The 20,251-nt window shown below is 35.9% G+C and overlaps 1 protein-coding gene across 4 annotated transcripts in view; it reads left to right on the plus strand.

Annotated features, from left to right (window-relative positions):
- SLC36A4 (solute carrier family 36 member 4) overlaps positions 1–19,959 on the plus strand; it is a 50,654-nt gene extending 30,695 nt beyond the window's left edge. For all 4 annotated transcript variants that reach the window (XM_042904645.1, XM_042904647.1, XM_042904646.1 and 1 more), the window contains exons 9-11: positions 1,359–1,528; positions 10,413–10,582; positions 15,749–19,959. In XM_042904645.1, coding sequence (XP_042760579.1) covers positions 1,359–1,528; positions 10,413–10,582; positions 15,749–16,056 — 648 coding nt within the window. In that variant the 3' untranslated portion in view covers positions 16,057–19,959. The remainder of the gene's footprint in view (positions 1–1,358; positions 1,529–10,412; positions 10,583–15,748) is intronic.
- The last annotated feature ends 292 nt before the right edge of the window (positions 19,960–20,251 follow it).

The following is a 20,251-nucleotide window of genomic DNA, read 5'->3' on the forward strand; positions in this document are numbered from 1 at the left end:
ACATGTATTTCCTAGCACCATCAGATAAGAAGTCCTGTTAGCAGAGATACACAGTCACTACAAGCCCGCTCAGCACCCAGATCTTGATTTCTAAGTACCATTCTACAACAAAAGAACGAAATTTCTTTGGAGAAATGGCTGATTCTGGGGCTGAAACCAGGAAATTCAAGATGAGTCTGGAGCGTTTTGTAGTGCCAAAAAGTATGGAAGTGCTCAGAAAACAAAAGAACAGAGGCATGTCAAAGGACTACAAGGAATACGAGAACCTGATGGGATTCACAATGACCAAAGCTGGAACAATATGAGCAACAAAATAAATAAATGCTTTGGATTCATACCCAAAGTATAAGACAATATACATGAATGCATACTAATATAAATGAGCAATTAAGTAAATTTGTACATAGAGGGATTCCCAAATCACTTATGTAGGTATTCCTCTCCGGGAGGTGTAGCTTAATCCCCCCCAGTCCCTGAATTATGGGCCGCATTTAGTGACTTGGCTTCCAACAAGCAGAGTATGATGAGAAAGAAGAAAAGACCTTTACAAGCAGAGAAACCTGGCAAACACTGCCGTAACCAAGTGATCAAAGTGAATTTCACCGGTGATAAATCATGTTGATAGTATGTGTGATGAGAAGGGCATTTCACCTCTGTGGTATCTTATTCTAAAATCTATAATCCCAGTGTACAAACATCAGGCAACATCAGACAAGCCCCAGTAGAGAGAAATTATACCAAATATCTAATCAGTACTCCTCAAAACTGTCAAGGTGATGAACAATGATAAAGGATTGAGAATCCATCACAGTTAAGAGAAGACTAAGGAGACAGGAGATATGGTGACAAAATGCAGTGTGACATCCTGGAAGGGACCCTGGAACGGAAAAAGGACATTAGTGGAGATACTAATGAAATCCAAATAAAAATTTGGAGTTTAATAATGTACCAATGTTGGTTCTTAGTTGTAACAAATGTACTTTGGTAGTATAAAATGTTAACATGAGGGGAAACTGGTCAGGGGTGTATGGGAGTTTTTTGTTTGTCTTTGCAACTTTTCTGTAAATCTGAAGTTATTCCAAAATAAGAAGTTACTTACAAAAACCTGACAGGTTTGCTTAGTAAGAGCTGATTTCAGACCTTTTTAAGGATTTAAAAATCTGTAGTGTAAATAATATATATAACACCAAGAAAAATATTCAGTAATTTATTATGTGTTTTTTAAAAGGAAATAAAATTTGCATATAAACTATAGAAAGATTAATTTGTGTATATGTAAGACAAGTATATATGTATACTTGTGTATATATAAGACAGATCATTTTAAATGACTTGTATTACCTACATTCTCTTTGTAGGTCCTTCCACTGGAAAATCAAATGAAAGAATCAAAACGCTTCCCCCAAGCATTGAATATTGGCATGGGAATTGTTACAACTTTGTATGTAACATTAGCTACTTTAGGATATATGTGTTTCCGTGATGAAATTAAAGGCAGCATAACTTTAAATCTTCCCCAGGATGTGTGGTAGGTGGACCTGATTTTGTTAATCCTAGCTTGTATACTCTATAAATATAGCTTACCAATGTTTGATGACAAAGATGTATTTTTGGATATATGGTTTAAACATTTAAAATTTTTTTGTGATTCCTTATTTGTATAACCTTATTTGTGATTTCTTATTTTATTGTGATTTCATAATCTTCAGAGACCATCTAGTATTTTATAGGTCCTTTTGAGATTCTTTGAAAAGATTAAAAATTATAGGATATCCCAAATTTGAGTAAAATATCAAAGTAAAACATGGATTCTTTTAATATGGACTCACTATAATAAAAAATGTAATACATGTACTTGATGGCAACAAATCCAACACTCTGGGTTCCTGATAAAATAACCCATCACTTATGACCCTCACTATTTTACTGGTAAGCTTTCATCTTGTATGTACCCCAAGTCCTTTCAGAGCATAAGTAGGACACATTATAAAAATATAATATGGTGCATCTTAATATTATCTTAATATTAGAACCATATTTTGCAAAATGAAGAATTATATAGGATTTTTCCTTCTTCCAGAGATTGGTCCCTGGAGATTTTAAAAAGGTATTGCACCCTTATTTATAAAATGGAAGATAACTCCTTAGTTTTGATAAATACAAAGACTAAATTTTAAATTGCTGATTTAATTAATGTCACACTGCTCAGGCTGCTTGGATAGAAGTCTGTGAAACCTGAAATGTTTTAAAATATTATATACTCTGGCTTTCTGTTTGTAGTTTGGGAGTTTGTCTACCATTCAGTAGACAAGTCCTGGGTTTTTATTGGAGTTGAAAATGTTGTAAGACCAAATGCATATAGGAAGCCGTTTGTGGTAGAAAGAATATACCTAGAATAGTTTCCAGGCTGCACAAGGGACACACATGCAGTGTGTTTATTTTTTAAAATTATAGTTCTGCTTTAGCCATGACCCATTTTATAAATATTTCAAGATGGAAGCATGTTGTTTCAAATGTTATACGTTTGTTTCAGGCTAGAGACAGGACTACAAACAAGATATATAATTTTAAGCATTTATTTCATTAACCTACATTATAGTTGATTATATAATTTTGTTTCCTCCAAGTACGCCTCTTTTTGTAACAATTTAATATGGACTAGGAGCTTAAACAGCTTAATATAAGAATCAGGCTAAAAATTATGGTATCATAGGTCCTCTTTTCAGATACCATATAATGAAAACAGTGATATCTTTCCACACTTAGAATAATATTTAGAATAAATCTTAAGAATAATTTTATACAGGGGTGCCTGGGTGGCTTAGTCAGTTAAGTGGTTGACTCATGATTTCAGCTCAGGTCATGGTCTCATGATCGAGAGCGCGAGCCTCACATCAAGCCCTGTGCTCATGGTGCAGAACCTGCTTCAGATCTTCTGTCTCCCTCTCTGTGCCTCTCCCCTGCTTATGCTTGCTCACTCTGTCTCTCTCAAAAAAAGATAAATAACTGTTAAGAATTTTTATAAATAAAATTGGCGACTTTCAATGTCAAAACTAAAATATAGGTGGAAACAATCTCAGAATTCTTCCCAGAGAGAAGGGACTGAAGTGGGAGCACGCACATCAAGTTCAGATGTTCCTGTCCCCAGAGAGTTAAGAGCATGGTGAAGGAACAGTGGGAAAGATGAGTAGGGAATGCTTCTGGTATTCACTAAATCCTGTGGGAGCGATACTGTCCCTGCAATAGTTCTACTTAGTCCTTCCCTTTTTCCACATCCCCTTCCTGCTCTCACCTTATCCCTAATTGCTATGGCTTTACCCTTAGAACAGAATTAGTTGCAAGTCTTGATTAAAAAGGGACCATTGCATCATCATTTCTATTCAAGAAAGCTTAGCTAAGTCACCCACTTTTCATTTAGAAGAAAGGCTAGTTACACGTATCCTAAGAAACAAAGATCTGGGAGAAAACAGACAGCAAGTGAAGATATGCTATTCACCTTTAGAGAACTTGTGTTAGGTAGTTCCTTCTCCTTGTGGAGATAAGCCTCGTGTGGCCTACTGTCCATTTCGTTATGGTCTCTGCAGCTGGGACAGTTAAGATAATAGCCAAGACTGAGAAAGACTGCTGAGGAGATGCTTGTCTTGTTATAGTGATAGTCTTCTGTAAAAGGAGTTTGGACCGGAATGATCATGGGATTATATCTAAGATTTCTTTCTTGTTGTGCTCTGTATGAGTCTTTTCCTTTCCTTCCCTGTGCTTAGGACGATACAGGCCTAGGAAGTCCGAGAATGTGCAGTGTACTCATTACTGTCGGTATAAAAGCGGATGGCTGTCGTAAGAACCTAGGTTCGGAACCCGTAGCTGCTAGCTATGAGGAGCTGTAATGGGCTTTTGATGTCATGTGACTTACATCGTCAGAATTCATAATGGGTATTCCTACAAGAAAATATTGCATTAGAAAGCAGCCCCGGGATAAAGAAAGTATGAATTAGAGAGGCTCCAGGTTATTAACTATTTATTGTTTGAGGTGACATCTTTTAAAACTAGTTATGAGTTGTATTGTTCAGTGGATCGCATTTAGATTTTTAAGCAAAGAATGTGTCTTAAAGATGATAATTGAGCTAAAATATAAGCACTGTAAGGGCAGGAACCCTTCATCTTTTAGGCTGATGATGTATCTCCGTGATCTAGCACATTGCTCAGCATTTAAGAGGCCCTTAGTAAATGATTGCTAAATAGGAATCTAGGTTTAATAGCATTTCCCATGTTACCTGATAATATAACTAAGGCACCACTACTAGTCCTAGTTGAGTGATGTTTTAGCAGTGTTTTTCCAAGACTTCCACTAACGTCACCCAATAAACAGTGGAGAGAAAAAGACAAAAGTGTTCCCTTGGGAGTCTTGAGAATAGACTTGCCCAAGTAGCCTGCCTCAAGCATAGTATCAGCTCCTTCTCTGTTTACATAATCATAATCTTGATGTTGCTTTTTGTAAAAATAGTTTTCCCTCAAAAAAACCTTTGAAACTGGTACTTCAGGGCGACCCACTGTGTTTAACCCATCCTCTGAGAACCCCCAGCACACTGCCACCAGGAAGGAATGTGTCCTCTGAAGAGCAAAGGCACAGTGCAGTTGCAAGCAAAATAACCAAGAGGAAATAACCTTTTGATTTAAAAACACTATACAAATGAAGCCACCATGATAACATTACACAGGCCATAAAAGGATGTTTCTTTTTGTCTGGATCGATATGAAGAATTTTTCATATCACTTTATGTAGATTCTGTGCTTCACACCGTGGTCCCAGGGGTTGACATAAATTGCTATGTACTACTTTAACTTATAGACTCTTCTTACCATCAAGGAGGTCCTAAATAGGAAAAGCGTGCATGAAATTAGCCTGAAGAAAATACTGGAATGTGGAATTTGGCAGACGAACAGTATTTATGTTGGAGCATGGATGCCATATTCATTGTAAAATCTTCCTAGATTACATGTTTCTCTACCTCCTCTAATAGCAATTTCTGGAATGTAAGCCATCAGGTGAAGATTTCTAGTCAATGTTGTAAGGGAAGGTGTGGAGATTTGAGCATCAATGGTGGTAGAACAAGTTCACAAGAGGACTTAAAATAGCACAGAGTATTTATGTGGGTTCTGTCTTACTGTGTCCTTCTGAGTGATGGTATATACATCATAGGAACAAACATCTTTCTTTTTGTTGTGGTTTCCTTTGTTCACTTTTGTTATGTTGCTTGCTTTTTACTAGCCTGAAACACGAGGTCTGTTCCATACCCCTTCACTTTTTCCCCAGCACAGTTACCGTGCCTTCTCATTTGGTTCCAGTTGGTGGCTTTTTAACTTTTCAAACTATAACCTATAGTAAGAAAGGAAAATGTTTTATAGAAAAACCATCATAGAAATAAGTGTATGTGCGTCTGTGTGTATATGCGTTTTTGTGGTACACACCACCCACACACATGTAAATAACTGAAATAAGTAATAAGGCTAAATAGAGACACATATATTCTGCATACAGTGTCCCCTGATATTTTCTATTCCAGTCTATATATTAGGAAAAAACCTATTCACAACTCAACTCACCCAATTGATATCATAGCCCCTTTAATGGTTCCTGATTAGAGTTTGAAAAATCCTGGCCTAGAATAAATTCACATGTTACTCATTCATTCAACACACATAGCACTTCCACTAAATATCAAGGGTGTTAGGTTTTCATACAAACAAATACTGAGAAGCAGTAAGGTGCTTCTGCTGTCCCGCATGTGGCATTCTTTCTGAAGCATGTATTGGATAGGAAAAATTCAGTTAAAAAAATAGTGAAGAATAATTGGGGCACCTGGGTGGCTCAGTAGGTTAATCATCCAACTCTTGATTTCAGCTCAGGTCATGATCTCATGGTTTGTGAGATCGAGCCCCTTATCAGGCTCTGTGCCGACAGAGTGGAACCTGCTTAGGATTCTCTCTCTCTCTTTCTCTCTGCCCTTCCCCTGTTCATGTTCTCTCTCTCTCTCTCTCAAAAGTAAATAAATAAACATTTTTTAAAAATACAGAAGAACCATATAAGAACAGGGAAGGCATAAGGCAGGCATTTTGATTTATTAAGATAATTGAACTGGTACTTTTCCTCCCCAAAGAGAACAAACCCCAAGTCTAAGCCCATGTTTGTAGCATACCCAAGCTATGAACATGAATATTCTGGGAAATAAAGCTGACAAGTAATGGCAGGTAATCAAGCCATGTCTTAATGGATCCTACCAGGCAATCAACGGTTTGAACTCTGAGGAGCTTGTTACCTACAGCGAAAATATTTAGGCAGGAATGGACTCACCAAAGGGCACGATAAAAAAGCAGTAAGAGAAATAAATTTAAGAAAACTGGAAAAATAAGATTCATATATCCCAGACTAATCCCTCTGTCCTCTCCCTCACAAATTCTTTTTTTTTCCCTCATTACACTTTTGTTTTAATGGGTGTCAAAATTCTGTGACAAATTTAATTATCTTTTTGCAATATTAAAGTTGCCTGTAACTGGGCATCCTGGCCTGCCCAAACTGCCTCTGACTTTCCTCATCAGAATGACTGTTATTAATAATATTAAATTCAAAATGAAGGGCATCTCACAGATACTTAATTGTATGCCTTTTATGTACTAGGTATTGTTCCAGGAACTAGTGTGAACAGATGAAAAATCTCTTCCTTGTGATACTTAGTTTAGTGAATATGCTCTAAAAGTTGAGTGGTTTACATTATTCAATCTAGTTGTGAAGAGTAAATAACCCTTGTCTTAGTTTTCACCTTAGCATGAGGTGAGGTTCTTGGTAAGGGTTGTAGCTAGTCCTCAGACTTGTCTCTTCTTAACGGAACTAAGCTCAGATTCCTTTTTTTAAATATTTTTTAATGTTTATTTTTGAGAGACAGAGAGAGGGACAGAGCACAAGCAGGTGAAGGACAGAGAGAGAGGGAGACACAGAATCCGAAGCAGGCTCCAGACTCTGAGCTGTCAGCACAGAGCCCAACGCGGGGCTTGAACCCATGGACAGTGAGACCATGACCTGAGCCGAAGTTGGACACTCAACTGACTGAGCCACCCAGGTGCCCCAGAACTAAGCTCAGATTCTTAACCTGAGTATCACCAAGGGTCTGGGATGGCAAGTGAATTATCATAGTTATCCCAGGAGTAGCTTTGTAGTCAGCCTTGAGAGAAAGACAGTCAGTCGGCAGCTTATATCCCAGGTTGGCTTTTCAAAAATTTTAAGATATTTGTATCTGTAAATTTAGGGTGAGTTTTGATTTATTAGCCAATGTGGGGAAAAGAGTAGAAGCATTGCAAATTTTGAAATGCTGTGCTTTTAAAACTAATGTTTTCATTGGAACATTTAGTTGCCCCATAATCTGATTTCATAGATTTCATATATTGACTGCAAAGTAATTATTTAAAACACACACTTATGTTTTTTACTAAGATATTAAATTTCTTTGCTACCAGTATAGTGTTTTTTTCAAGCAATAATTATTTTATTCTTTGAAGTATTTTTATTTGTGATATTGAATAAATATAGTTTCTAAGAACTACCTATCCATACCCATTTTTTATTATTAATATTTACTTAATGAGTATCTGCCACCTGCTAAGAATATACAGAGAAGAATAAAACATGGTCTCTAACTTTCAAGAACTTTGGCAGTGAGTTTCATGGTAATTTTTAATGTGCATTAAATGTTATTTAAAAGTTGTTTACATTCTTCTGTATCTTCAAAACAACTTCCTATAACTTTAAGAAAGTTTTTTGTCCTTTGGACATACAGTTTAAGAGTAGATTGTTCTTTCAACTCTTCATTTCTAAAACTTAGTACGTAGATGCCTGCTTACAACCAAATTAAGAACAAAGGTTGGTAATCCCTGTAGAAAAGATGATGAGAGAAAAAGTTTAGGGTGATTGAAAATATAGATGTCAAACAAAAACTGGTAGATTCTTAAAACAGAAAAGAAGTAAAAATGGAACAATTGATTTTAAAAGACTGCAGTGCTTTTCTTAAACACTCTTATTTCTATAATTACTCTTCTATGGTTGATAATTGGAAGTATACTAGCCTTTAAAAGGTTCATGTCATTTTATTTCCCATTTGTACTCTGTGTAATACCAAATGATAATATTTGCATATAATCAGTGTTATTGACTGGCATTAATAATAACCAGATCCTTAGCCTGTATAACTTGTTTTAAATCAATAGAAAAGTAATTATACCTATATGCATAGATGTATTTTAAAATATATTGTTAAAAACATATAAGTTAAAAGATTATTAGAACAAAAGGAATGTTCTAATAATAAACTGGTAAGAATATTTATTTAATTGTCTATAATTATATATCAGAGTAAATGAAGCAGGAGTCTTTATTCTGTACATTGCAGTAATTTGACCGTTTATATTTAAATCTCAAGCCTCAAGCTGAGAAATATATCCTGAAAGCATTTAATATTAAGATTTTATTTTTGCTAGCCCTAAGGAGTTCCTTCTTTCTTTAATTATGTTGTTTGCAGTATTTTCAAAGCTATTCCTACTCAGCTGTTTTTCTTTCCTCTTAACTTCCTATGATGCATATATTATAGAAGGAGACTTATGAATTCCCTCTTGCTTGGCCACAGTTTAGAGAACTGTTGATAATCTTTACTATAAGTCTTAAGACATCAGAAATAAGCTTAAAGCCTAATTAATATTTAGGACTTTCTGTACCAAAAGTGGAATATTTTATATCCCTTTAAAATGATTGTATTTTTTCTCCTAAGGAAGAAACACTCTCCCCTGTGCGTAGGCCTTGCAGGTGGGAAAGCAGAGCTCTAAGGGGAAGATCGGGGCTATCAATGATGTTTCTGCCTAAAGAGGACGTGTGTTAATGCTGCGGCACTTTCTATCCATGGTCTCCTCTCCAGTTTGTTTGTTTTCTTTAAAGAATACAAGAGCAATTGTTTTTTTTTTTTTATTTTAATTGTTGCAAAATATTCAAAATTTCAAAAAACCACAACACATAATTTTATTATCTGTAACCTAAGAGAGTAGATTCTATAATGTTCTGAGTCCTATGATTCTAGTTTTCTCTGTGTGCCATTATCAACATTTAAAAAGTGTTCTTTGTCCAGCCAAAAGGTAGTTAACCAAAGTCTCTATAGGGATATGTATACTGATTTCGACAAGACACCATCTACAATGTAGAAATTCTAAAGATACTTATAAAACTAAAACTTGCGGTGCTGTTTTGAAGCACTGGGCATCAACCAGCCTAATAACTCTATTTCCCTATTAATGTAACTTTTATATAGGTGGAATCCCTGTGTAATCTAGAGGACTTTGCAAGTTGAAACCATTTAGATGCCCTCCTTGTGGACCTAAGAATGATGACATTTCTGCAACTAATGACATACATACCAAGATTTTTAAGCAAGGAGAAGCATAACTCAAAGTTCAATGTGAAGTTTTTCTTCTATATATAGATCAAGAAGATATCAAAGACAAACAGTATGCTCAGTTTTTAAAAGAAAGTTAAGAAAAGACATTAGCTCTTCATGAGACTCAGCCTAGCCTTTAAAACATTGGCTTAGGGGCGCCTGGGTGGCTCAGTCGATTAAGTGGCTGACTTTGGCTCAGGTCATGTTCTCACGGTTTGGGAGTTTGGGCCCCACGTCGAGCTCTATGCTGACAGCTCAGAGCCTGGAGCCTGCTTTAGATTGTGTGTCTCCCTCTCTCCCTGGCCCTCCCCAGCTTGCACTCTGTCTCTTTCTCTCAAAAATAGATGTTAAAAATTTTTTTTTAAACATTGGCTTAGCCTAAAATGAAATATTTCCAGCAATATTCTGAAATCTTTGCATTGCCACATTCAAGCTCTCTAGGCTTGTCAAAATGAACTGTCCATACGTCATCTAGAAATTTAGTAGAGATCAGCTAGCTTTTTTTTTTTTTTGATAAAAGCATTTAATTAGTAAGATACTGGCCTACGTTTGTGTTAATTTCTTACCTATCTAACATTAAAGGTAAAAGGAAGAAAGCCAGATTCCTAGGGGGTGGTGGATAGGGAAAAAGAGTCTGACAAAAGGGTACAAACTTTTACTTGTAAGATGAAGAAGTTCTAATGTATAATGTGGTAACTATAGTTGATAATACTGTAGCGTTTAACTGAAATTTGCTGAGAGTAGAACCGAAGTGTTCTCACCAAAAAGAAAGAAAAAAAGACAAACATGTGAGGTGACGGATGTGTTGATGGAACTCAATTACGGGACTCTTTTCACAATGTATACTTAAGTCATGTTTTACACTTTATTACAGTTTTGTCACTTATACGTGAGTAAATCTGAGGGGAAAAGAATCAACTGAATTTTGAAATATTCTTTTAACAGGTTATATCAATCAGTGAAAATTCTATATTCCTTTGGCATCTTTGTGACATATTCAATTCAGTTCTATGTTCCGGCAGAGATCATCATCCCTGTGATCACATCCAAATTTCATGCTAAATGGAAACAAATCTGTGAATTTGCAGTCAGGTCCCTCTTGGTTAGTATTACATGTAAGTATTACTACATATTTATATCATAATTATTCTTGTTGAATTGCTTATAATTAAGCTACTTAAGTTATATTTTTTAATATGTTAAAAACAATTCATTCACCTCGCTGAGATACTTTTTGGGTTAAAATTCTGTTGTTCTACCACTATGTAAGAAAAACACAAACCAGATCCTATCATACTTAAAAGAACTACTCAAATTATTATTTTGAAAACTACATCAGTGGTGATTAAAATATATCTAAATCAGATGCATAAGGGACTCCTTATATTGTTCATACACATTTTACATCGGTTTTCATTTTCCTCAGGTTTTTTATTTCCACTAACTTTTGTGTATTTAACAGTTTGATTCTCTAAGACTACCTATAGAAATGGGTTTTATTTTGTTTGGGTCTTTAATTATTTCAGTGGCTAATTTATATTATTTGAAGGAATATATAATCTTGTATTAAGGTTTCACAATGTAAAATGCCTCCACCAGAAAGCATTAAAAATGGAGACCTGTGGAGAAGAAACTTGATTGTGGTACAGTGATATACTAGAAATAGCATGAGTTTTGGGGTCATACTGACCTGATGGTTGAAACCTACCACTCACCTGCTGGTGTCTTTAGGCAAGTTACATAGCATCTTTAAACCCCTCTTTCCTCAACTTTGAAATGAAGATAAGATTTCCTTAATGGCATTTTTATAGAGTTCAAGGATATTAACAAAGTAGCCAGCATTTATTATTGTCACCATTATTATTGTAACCACAAATATAAGATGACCATAACACTGAACTAACTAATGGGGTTGCCTAGACCTAGAATGACCCATTAGAAATGGGTCAGCTTTCTGTGGAAGAAAACCATCTTGGCCCATTCAAGGTGAGAGAAACGAGAGAGCTAGAAATTCGAGGCAACTCTATAAATTGCAGTGAGCAATTTGGGGTGGATCTTATGCCTAGATGTAAAGAAGAAGCAAAGCTGGGAAGAAGAGATGAAACCTGTTTTCCAAAGTAATCATTTAAGTGAATTGTATCAACAATAATCATCAGAAATCACGCTGAGGAATGAATTCAGTAAGCCCTTACTCCAATGACTAATAAAACATTCAGTAGGAAAAAATTATTTTAAGACATTTGAAATATTTCTTACACATTGTTTTTATTGATATTTTGACTACTACATAAAAAGACTGATTTCAGTAAAAGTCCTTTTAATATAGATGTAAGACTATAAGTTCTGAGAGTATATCTCCTTTTAAAATTACTGAAGTTCGGGGCGCCTGGGTGGCTCAGTTGGTTAAGCGGCCGACTTCAGCTCAGGTCATGATCTCGCAGTCCATGAGTTCGAGCCCCACGTCAGGCCCTATGCTGACAGCTCAGAGCCTGGAGCCTGTTTCGGATTCTGTGTCTCCCTCTCTCTGACCCTCCCCTGTTCATGCTCTGTCTCTCTCTGTCTAAAAAATAAATAAACGTTAAAAAAAAACTTTAAAAAAAAATTACTGAAGTTCACTTGAAGGAGCTTGAGGAAAACATTAACGGGATTTAACACTTCTGATATTTTGAGAACTCCATCCATTTCTGCACATTGGCTGCCATTGTTATGTGGAAGCTGCCTGTCTGCTGAAGCACAGAGCACACTGCATATCCGCTACCATGACTTTATTCCCAGAAGCCACGGGCTTTTTCTCAAGAGCTGAGTTCATGGCACAGAGAGTTGCCAGTTTTCTTTCCTGCTTCTGTCTTTTAGTTAAAAATAGTGAAAGCTATTGAACGGTATATGAGGGCTATATTTACAGCATGCTTTGGACAAAGAGAACACAGACCAGGCAGTGTTCCCTTCTACTTCATTGGGACACATCATTGGACGCTGAACTTCGTTTGAGTCTTGGGCACCTCCTGGTAAAGGCCAGTTGATATTCATGGCAGGACTGTTTTTCATCTGTTCTCTAGAGCACTTGACAAGCTTTTGGGGCAGGCTCCTCACTGATGAATGTGTACACAGCTGATGGGACCTCATCGTGTCCACAGAGCAGGCTGTTCACCACTAGCAGTGAGAGTGGAGGCTCAGCTGGAGGTGCTTTGAAAATTGAATAACCTATCAGTGTTCCATAATCCTTTCCAAGTACCGAATCTGGGTTTGTAGGATTGGCCTTCAAAGTAGTGGGCTTATCAGCTTGGGTTGCATTGGTTTGTCCAAGGCTCTATTTAGCATTTGAAGCATCATTTCAAAGTATCTTCTTAGTGGAACTCAAAAGCTTGGAAAGATGGGTCAGACTCATCCTAGCTGTTGCCTGTAGGCACCTTACTTGCTATAGAGGCTTCTCACAGGTGAGGGAGAAGAGTGAGTAGAAGCTGGCCAGTGGCCACCATCGACTACAACAGATACTTTTTACTTTAAGAGCACATCGCTAGAAAGAACCTGTTAAGTTTTGAATTGTAATGAACATGGAGACCAATGTTTTGATTCCATGTTTGACTTGAATCTGTAAAATATGCTAAATACTCTTTATTTTTGTTATTATCCAATTCATTGATCTTTCTACTATTTTTATTTTGGAAAGTTTTTGGCTTTGGGAGCATGCTTTCTGGTTTTAGGAGATTATGACTACAAAGCACCAAAAAATAGAAATCTTAACTAATTTGTAGAATACTAGAGAAGATACACTAAAATCTTTCATTTAAGTTAGGTGCCACTTCAGGTGAGGAAAGATACGATTTCGTAACCTCATATTCTATCTTAGAGTCAGGAGGTATCTGGGGAGTACCATTAATTATTTGTGTGATTAAAATTTATGTGCTGGAGTATTTCTTACAGTTTTGTTGTTAAATACCAAGTATTTTGTTTTTTTCTCTGATACATCTTTTTTCACCCTACAGTTGTCAAGAATGGACTTAAAATAGGATTTTTTTTTTTTATGAGAGGAAACTTTGTGCCTTAAAGATACTTTCTTTTTCTCTATACTGTAGTTTTGGCAAATAGTGAATAAGCTTAATTGGTTTTTAGTAGATCTACTCATAATACCTGTCTATAAAGGACATAGGGCAGCCTATTTACAGTAATCCTATAGTAAATATTTGTAATGAATAAATTGCCCATATTCTAGACTGTCCTTTGTTTCTGTGATTTTGAGTGTTTATATATTGATTTTGCCTAAAGTGTACATATTTATCTTCCTTGTCTACTAATAGCATTATAAAATAAAACTTCAAGCCATTTTTTACTAGCGTGTATCTACTGATTATATAACATTTATTTTAAGTTTATTTATTTTGAGAGAGAGAGGGAGGGAACAAACCAGCGGAGAGGGGCAGAGAGAAGGAGAGACAGAATCCCAAGCAGGCTCTATGCCATCAGCACAGAGCCCGATGTGGGGCTTAAACTCACCAGCTGTGAGATCATGACCTGAGCCGAGATCAAGAGTTGGACGCTTAACCGACTGTGCCACCCAGGCGCCCCAATTATATAACATTTAAAGGATGACTTCAGCTAATTGATAAATTTCATGATCAAAAGTGTTTGATAAATGTCTGAATAGATTTTAAAAACCTATAGTGTTCGTCTACATGCTTTTTCAGCCATATTTCACTTGATTTTTCCTAGTAACAGCTGGATTATTGAAAAACATTAATGAGGAAAGATGAATTCCAAAAAGAAAGCCTCTTCCGATGGCTCTGTTCTGGTCACGCTTATCCAGCCAGTCTGTTATACTGCCGTCTGCTATAAATAGGTAGAAATGTGTCTCCATGAAACGGATGTAGTCACTGAAATTTGCGAGGTCCTAATTGTGTTTGGGAGTTATGCTTATAGTGCCCTTGAGAAAAATGTTAAGAGAATGTAGCAAGCGTCCGTTCCACAAGGAATCTACTCTATGAAGCATTTCCAGTTTAGAGTTTCAGCTTCTTCCAAGTCATTTATCTTATTTAAGAAACTTTGCTACACTTCAGTCCTCTAGGTGTGAGGCTAGGTTTATAATTTCAAAATAATTTTTGGTTTTAGATTTCAAAAGAATTTAAATAGGAAATAACAGATATTTCCGAGAAACCTAGTGGTTCCAAACTAATCCCATGTCCTCCGGGAAAACATTGAGAGCCACAAAAAGAATAGGGGAAGGAAAAAAAACACCCATAACCTAAAAATTAAGAAGTGGAGAAACTAGTAGGCTGCACCCTGAAGACTTCATTGCAAAGAGCCCAAGTTAAATTATATACACACCACAGAAAGGTTGGCAGGAGACAGACTAGAAATGAGGAAAGCAAAAGTACATAAACTTAAAAATAAAGAGAGGGATAAAAAAAAATGGAGCTTTAGGAGACAAGTTAGGGAGAGCCGGCACAGACCTCGATGGGGTCCTCAAAGCTGGGACTCTGGGGGTGGAGTCCTCCGTGGTGGCAGGGCTGACATGGCTGTCACGGGGTACGTGTGAGCAGACTCCATTGTCTAGCTGCTCCAGACCCTCAGCAAGCCGTTCAGTGAACCATTTTAGGACATTTTGAACCAGGAGTAGGGGTCTTAGTTTTTACAGACCTTCTGTTGATACCTTTGTTATGATGAGGGTAAGTGAGGTCAAGAAAGTGCAAGATCAGAACTTTCAGAAATTTGCCAGTAGTTTGGAAGAAAATCCTGTCAACAGTAGTAGTAGTACATTATTTTGTTTTCATTTTTCATTTTGAAATAATTTAGAAAAGTTATAAAAGAAAGTAGAGTAGAAAAGTTATGAAAGTTGTTTACGTAAGAAAATCTGTTGAAAAGTCACCGTTCAAGAAATGTCACTCACTGTTTTGGTTTCCTTGTGTGTTTGACAGAGTCTTCAACAGGCAGCAATTTAGTTAGTGCCTACTTGCATTAATTTTGAAGTATTGAAAATACAGTAAAACCTTGGTTTGCGAGCGTAATGCATTCTGGAAACATGCTTGTCATCCAAAGCACTTGTATATCAAAGTGAATTTCAAGAACCATAGGCTCGGTTGGGATCATGTGACATTCCGTGTCATGTACTACTCGTATTGCAAGACGTCGCCCGTTTATCAAGTTAAAATTTACTAGAAATGTTTGCTTGTCTTGCAGAACGCTCGCAGAACAAGTTACTTGCAATCCAAGGTTTTATGTATCTACATTTAGTGCTCATTTAAGCAGTATATATTTAAATAAAGAAAATACGTATTTTCATTTTCTAGGTGCTGGAGCAATTCTGATTCCTCGTTTAGACATTGTGATTTCCTTCGTTGGAGCTGTGAGCAGCAGCACATTGGCTCTGATCCTGCCACCTCTGGTTGAAATTCTTACATTTTCTAAGGAACACTACAATATATGGATGATCCTGAAAAATATTTCTATAGCATTCACTGGTGTTGTTGGTTTCTTCTTAGGTACATATGTAACAGTTGAAGAAATTATTTATCCTACTCCCAAAGTTAGAGCTGGAACTCCACAAAGTCCTCCTCTAAATTTGAATTCAACATGCTTTATGTCTGGGTTGAAATAGTGGAAGCAGAATTATGAGTCTTCTCCTTTTGTCCCAGTTCTGAAAATGATTAAAATAAGAACTGGTAGAGTCCATTGCCATATGTCTAAAGTTAGAGCCAAACTCTCTTTTCTTTTGGCACAATAATGACATTTCAGTAGTAAACTGTAATTCTTTACCAGTAGTGGTAAACTATGACAGATTCTTTGTTTTGAGTATTAATAATAATTTCAAAAAATGTTAGTTTTGAAAATACTATAAATTAAAATGTAGAAGAATTAAAGAATAAAAAGACTTCCATTATTCTTCATTCAATCAGAAATACTCTAACCAAGATTCTCTTTTACGCCCATGCTCCTCTTTCCCCACCCAGCTGAGGAGAGAACAAAGTTCCAACAATAAGAGAATCAGAGAAGGACATAGTTCACAAAAATCTTCAGACCATCTCGGTGAATGTCAAAGTGTACTTTGTGTATAATGTAAAAATATCTCAATTGTGTTTTTATTAGAAGGCCAAATACTTACGAATCGCCCTTGCAAGGATAGAAAACTCTAATGTAAGCATCAGAAATCTCTAAACCAGAATTGTTCTACACCATTCTATGATGGTGGTTGACCTGCACAATGAAAATCATGAGGTGCTGTGGAGATCCTGATTTAGTGTCTCAGTCACATTTGGAAGAGACTTTAAGGGTTATCCAACACAATTCCCTTGATGTCCAGAAAGGGTAAGTAACTTGGTCAAGACCACTTAGCTTTGAGATCAAGCAAGAGAATCTGATCTTTTTACCCCAGTCCAAGATTTTTTATTTTTCACATCACATCCAAGAAAAATAAAGTATGTTCAGTTTAGCCTTTAGTGTTGCATCTACATAATTATATTTTAAAGCTCAGAAAGCCAATCTTTTAGTAATATATGTGACCTGAGCATAAAATCAGAGAACTCTAAAAAGGATGCCTTACCGGTACATAAACCTAAACAAGAGAAAGAAAGTGTTTGTTTGTTTGTTTGTTTTAGAGAATAGAAAGCACTTTCTGGTTTAACTGCTGGTGAGTTGGAGGTGCCCAGCTATTCTGTCTGTGGCTGGAACTCTCATTATTTCTTCTCTTTCTAGGGATTGTAGGCACCGTTTTTCTTAATGGCAGAAAATAGGTATCTGACAAAATACAGGATTTGTGTATTATTTCCAGCCTGTGGCTTTCCTGATTATAGCCTTTTATCAGTCTGAATGGGCAGAATTAACAAAAAACATAAATTTATACTGAGGAAAAATCAAGGCAATAATAGACTGTCTACTAAATATTGAGATACTCCAGGTTTCTTGCAGAGAAATACCTTGTATTCATATTTGTCAAGCCCAGTTATTAATGAAAACAAGCTCAGTTGACATGGATGAAAACTTTTAAGTTTAAAACATTAGGAATCTTGATTTTTTTAAAAAAATTCATACATTAAGACATTTTTAATCAGGCTGGTAATTTGTAATACTACAAGATATCGTCAAGATCACTGTAGTATATGTATTCTATATTTTTATATGTAAATGTGAACTTAGCTCAAGTATTTTTTTGCTTTACATCATTAATGAGTCATCAAGTACAATTCTAACAAAGTCTCAGAAGCTTTATTTTTGTACAAATTCGTAAGAATCAAACTTTTTTTAAACACTTACATTAGATATCACCGATAATTTTTTGTGACACTTTTGTATCAAATCTATTACGTTGAGCTTTCAGTCACACTGAGAGAATGTGGAAGAAGTTACAGGAAAAGTAATTGTCATTGAAACTGTTACATAGTTGTGTTTCTAAGAATAAATTAGGTTTTTTTAAAAGAAATGTAGAACTTGGTATAAAATGACTTGAAAACCATTATTTAATAGAAAGCACTATTACTTTGCCAGGTATCTTCAGATATTTCTAGTCTATGCATGAAATTTTATTTTTATACTTTGACCTGTTTATTTTCCTTATTCATCAAATTCAGTGAGTTTCGAATAGTTGATTATAGCAATAAATGAATTTTAGCATGAACAGAATGTTGAGTGCATTATCAGCCAGGCTTCCTTATGTAGCGAGTGCTGAATCGACATCCAGTACTTAGTTCACTAAGTGATCGACACTTTAAATATGAGAGGAAAGTCGAGATGGTGAAAGAGGGGCTAAAAAGGGAGAGACTAGTCCCAATTCTTAACAAGAAACTATTTAGATGTAAAGGATATATGTACTCTTCTTTAAGGATTTTTGATGAAGCATATTTTTTGCGAAAAAATCAGTGTCATATTTTTCCTCTGAAAATTTAGTTTTAACAAGTTACAACGTTTCAAAAGATTTTTGGAGAAGATATTTTGATTAGAACAGCTGTTGCTTTTATTTGGGGGCCTGGAAAAATGAGAGTGGTTGCACCTGTCAAATTGTGTACTTGATGTCTAGGTCCGTTACATGATGGCTAGGGCGACTTCAGCATTTCACCCGCCACTGCAGTAAAAAACCCTCCTCTCTGAAAGTGAGTCAGGTGCCTGAAAGGCCTTTCCACCACTGAGGTAGGGGAGAGAAAGGAGAGCTTTACTCACCTCTGCTGACCTCTGCTCTAAGCCAGTCATCATCAGCACCCTACGTTCGAAAGGGTTTTCCCAGCTCCAGAGTCCACTTGTCAGAACGCTGGCTTTCAGACCTTTCGTATCGGAGGCTCTTCTTTTCCCCACATGGTCAGATTTCTGCACAATTAAATAAGAATTGGGGTTTGTTTTCCCTAGGTAAAGACCAGTTGGTATTATGTTATCAAATAAAAGAGTGCAATGTATTAGCAAATGCCACATCATGTTTTAATTCTGTCCTTGCTGGATTCTCCTTTATTAAAACCATTTCTGCCTCCCACCTAAGCAGTGCACTTAAATTAACATTTTTATAGGCATAATGCAATGTGCATGTTGTAAATTTCCTAACAGGGCCTAATTTCATTCAGTATTTTCAGAATAGTTACAGGAAAGCTGTCTGACTGCAAAGCACTATAAAAATATTAACTGGACTATTAATTAAAGTTCCGCATTAGTGCCATTTCTAGCTGTGGCGAAGTGCAGGTCTGCCTCTAGCTTACCTGGGGCACTTGGTCACTGTAGATGTCAGCCCAGCCTCTGAAGTACATTTGTGTATGATAGTATACAGCCACATTAGGTTTTCACCTCAGTTCTTTCTTTATTTAAAAAGGACAGTGTACAGAATAAAGATAATGGAAATAATAAATAATTTTAAAATCATACCCGTGGCTCAATGAATATTTTCTGTTGAGAAATAAAAAAAATCGGCAAAAATACCGTTGATCATGTAAAATGAGTTTTGTTTTTTTTTAATGAGTATTTTTTGTTCATTTTGGATTACCTAGCCTCCTCCTTCATAAGAAAATTTGAGAACTTTGATCTAAAAGGTGAAATAAGACACTTCCTAACATGACGTGGCCAACTATAATAAGTGATGCTTTCTTATGGACTATCTTGTTTATGCCACTAGTGCTCACTGGGCTAAATGCCTTAATGAAAGTGGCTGATTTCCACCTAGAAGATAGGAAAACATGCTTAAGAAATGACTAGAAATGCTATTTATTGCCCTCTGATAAATGACAACTCTCATTCTTAAAATTTCATATTAAAATTAGCTAGTCCTTACATACACACACACACACACACACACACACACACACACACACACACACCAGTAATCTATGTGAATTAGATACTAATATGAATATACCATTTAAATTGGGTCCAGAAAGATAATGCATTCGTTGAAAGATCACTCCAGAAATTATTCCATTAGAGTTTTCTTGATAACAGATAGGAAATTACATGCTTATATCGTGAATAAATTAAGCTGTGGATTTTTGTTTTTCAAAATGATTTTGTTAGTTTGAAAACTTAAGTTATCGTTGCACTTGAGTTCTTTTTCTTTTAACTTATTTTTCTTTATTATATGAAGAAAACTGTCTTAAAGTACTGTAACTCTTCTGAATTTTCAATAAAATACAATTATTTTGCTTGCAAATGCCTTTTTAAATGAATTTGGCTTTTATAAGCTTAAGTGATATTGACAAGTGTCATAAGCTGAAAATGGCACTCATATTCTCATAATAACATTTTAATCAGTCTTTGTGGTTAAATCTTTGTCATGTGTGATCTTCGGCGTTGGAAGTTGATATCATGTGCCTCCAAGATTTGAGAGC

This window comes from Panthera leo, chromosome D1 (genome assembly GCF_018350215.1).
Source record: "Panthera leo isolate Ple1 chromosome D1, P.leo_Ple1_pat1.1, whole genome shotgun sequence".
NCBI lineage: Eukaryota > Metazoa > Chordata > Mammalia > Carnivora > Felidae > Panthera > Panthera leo.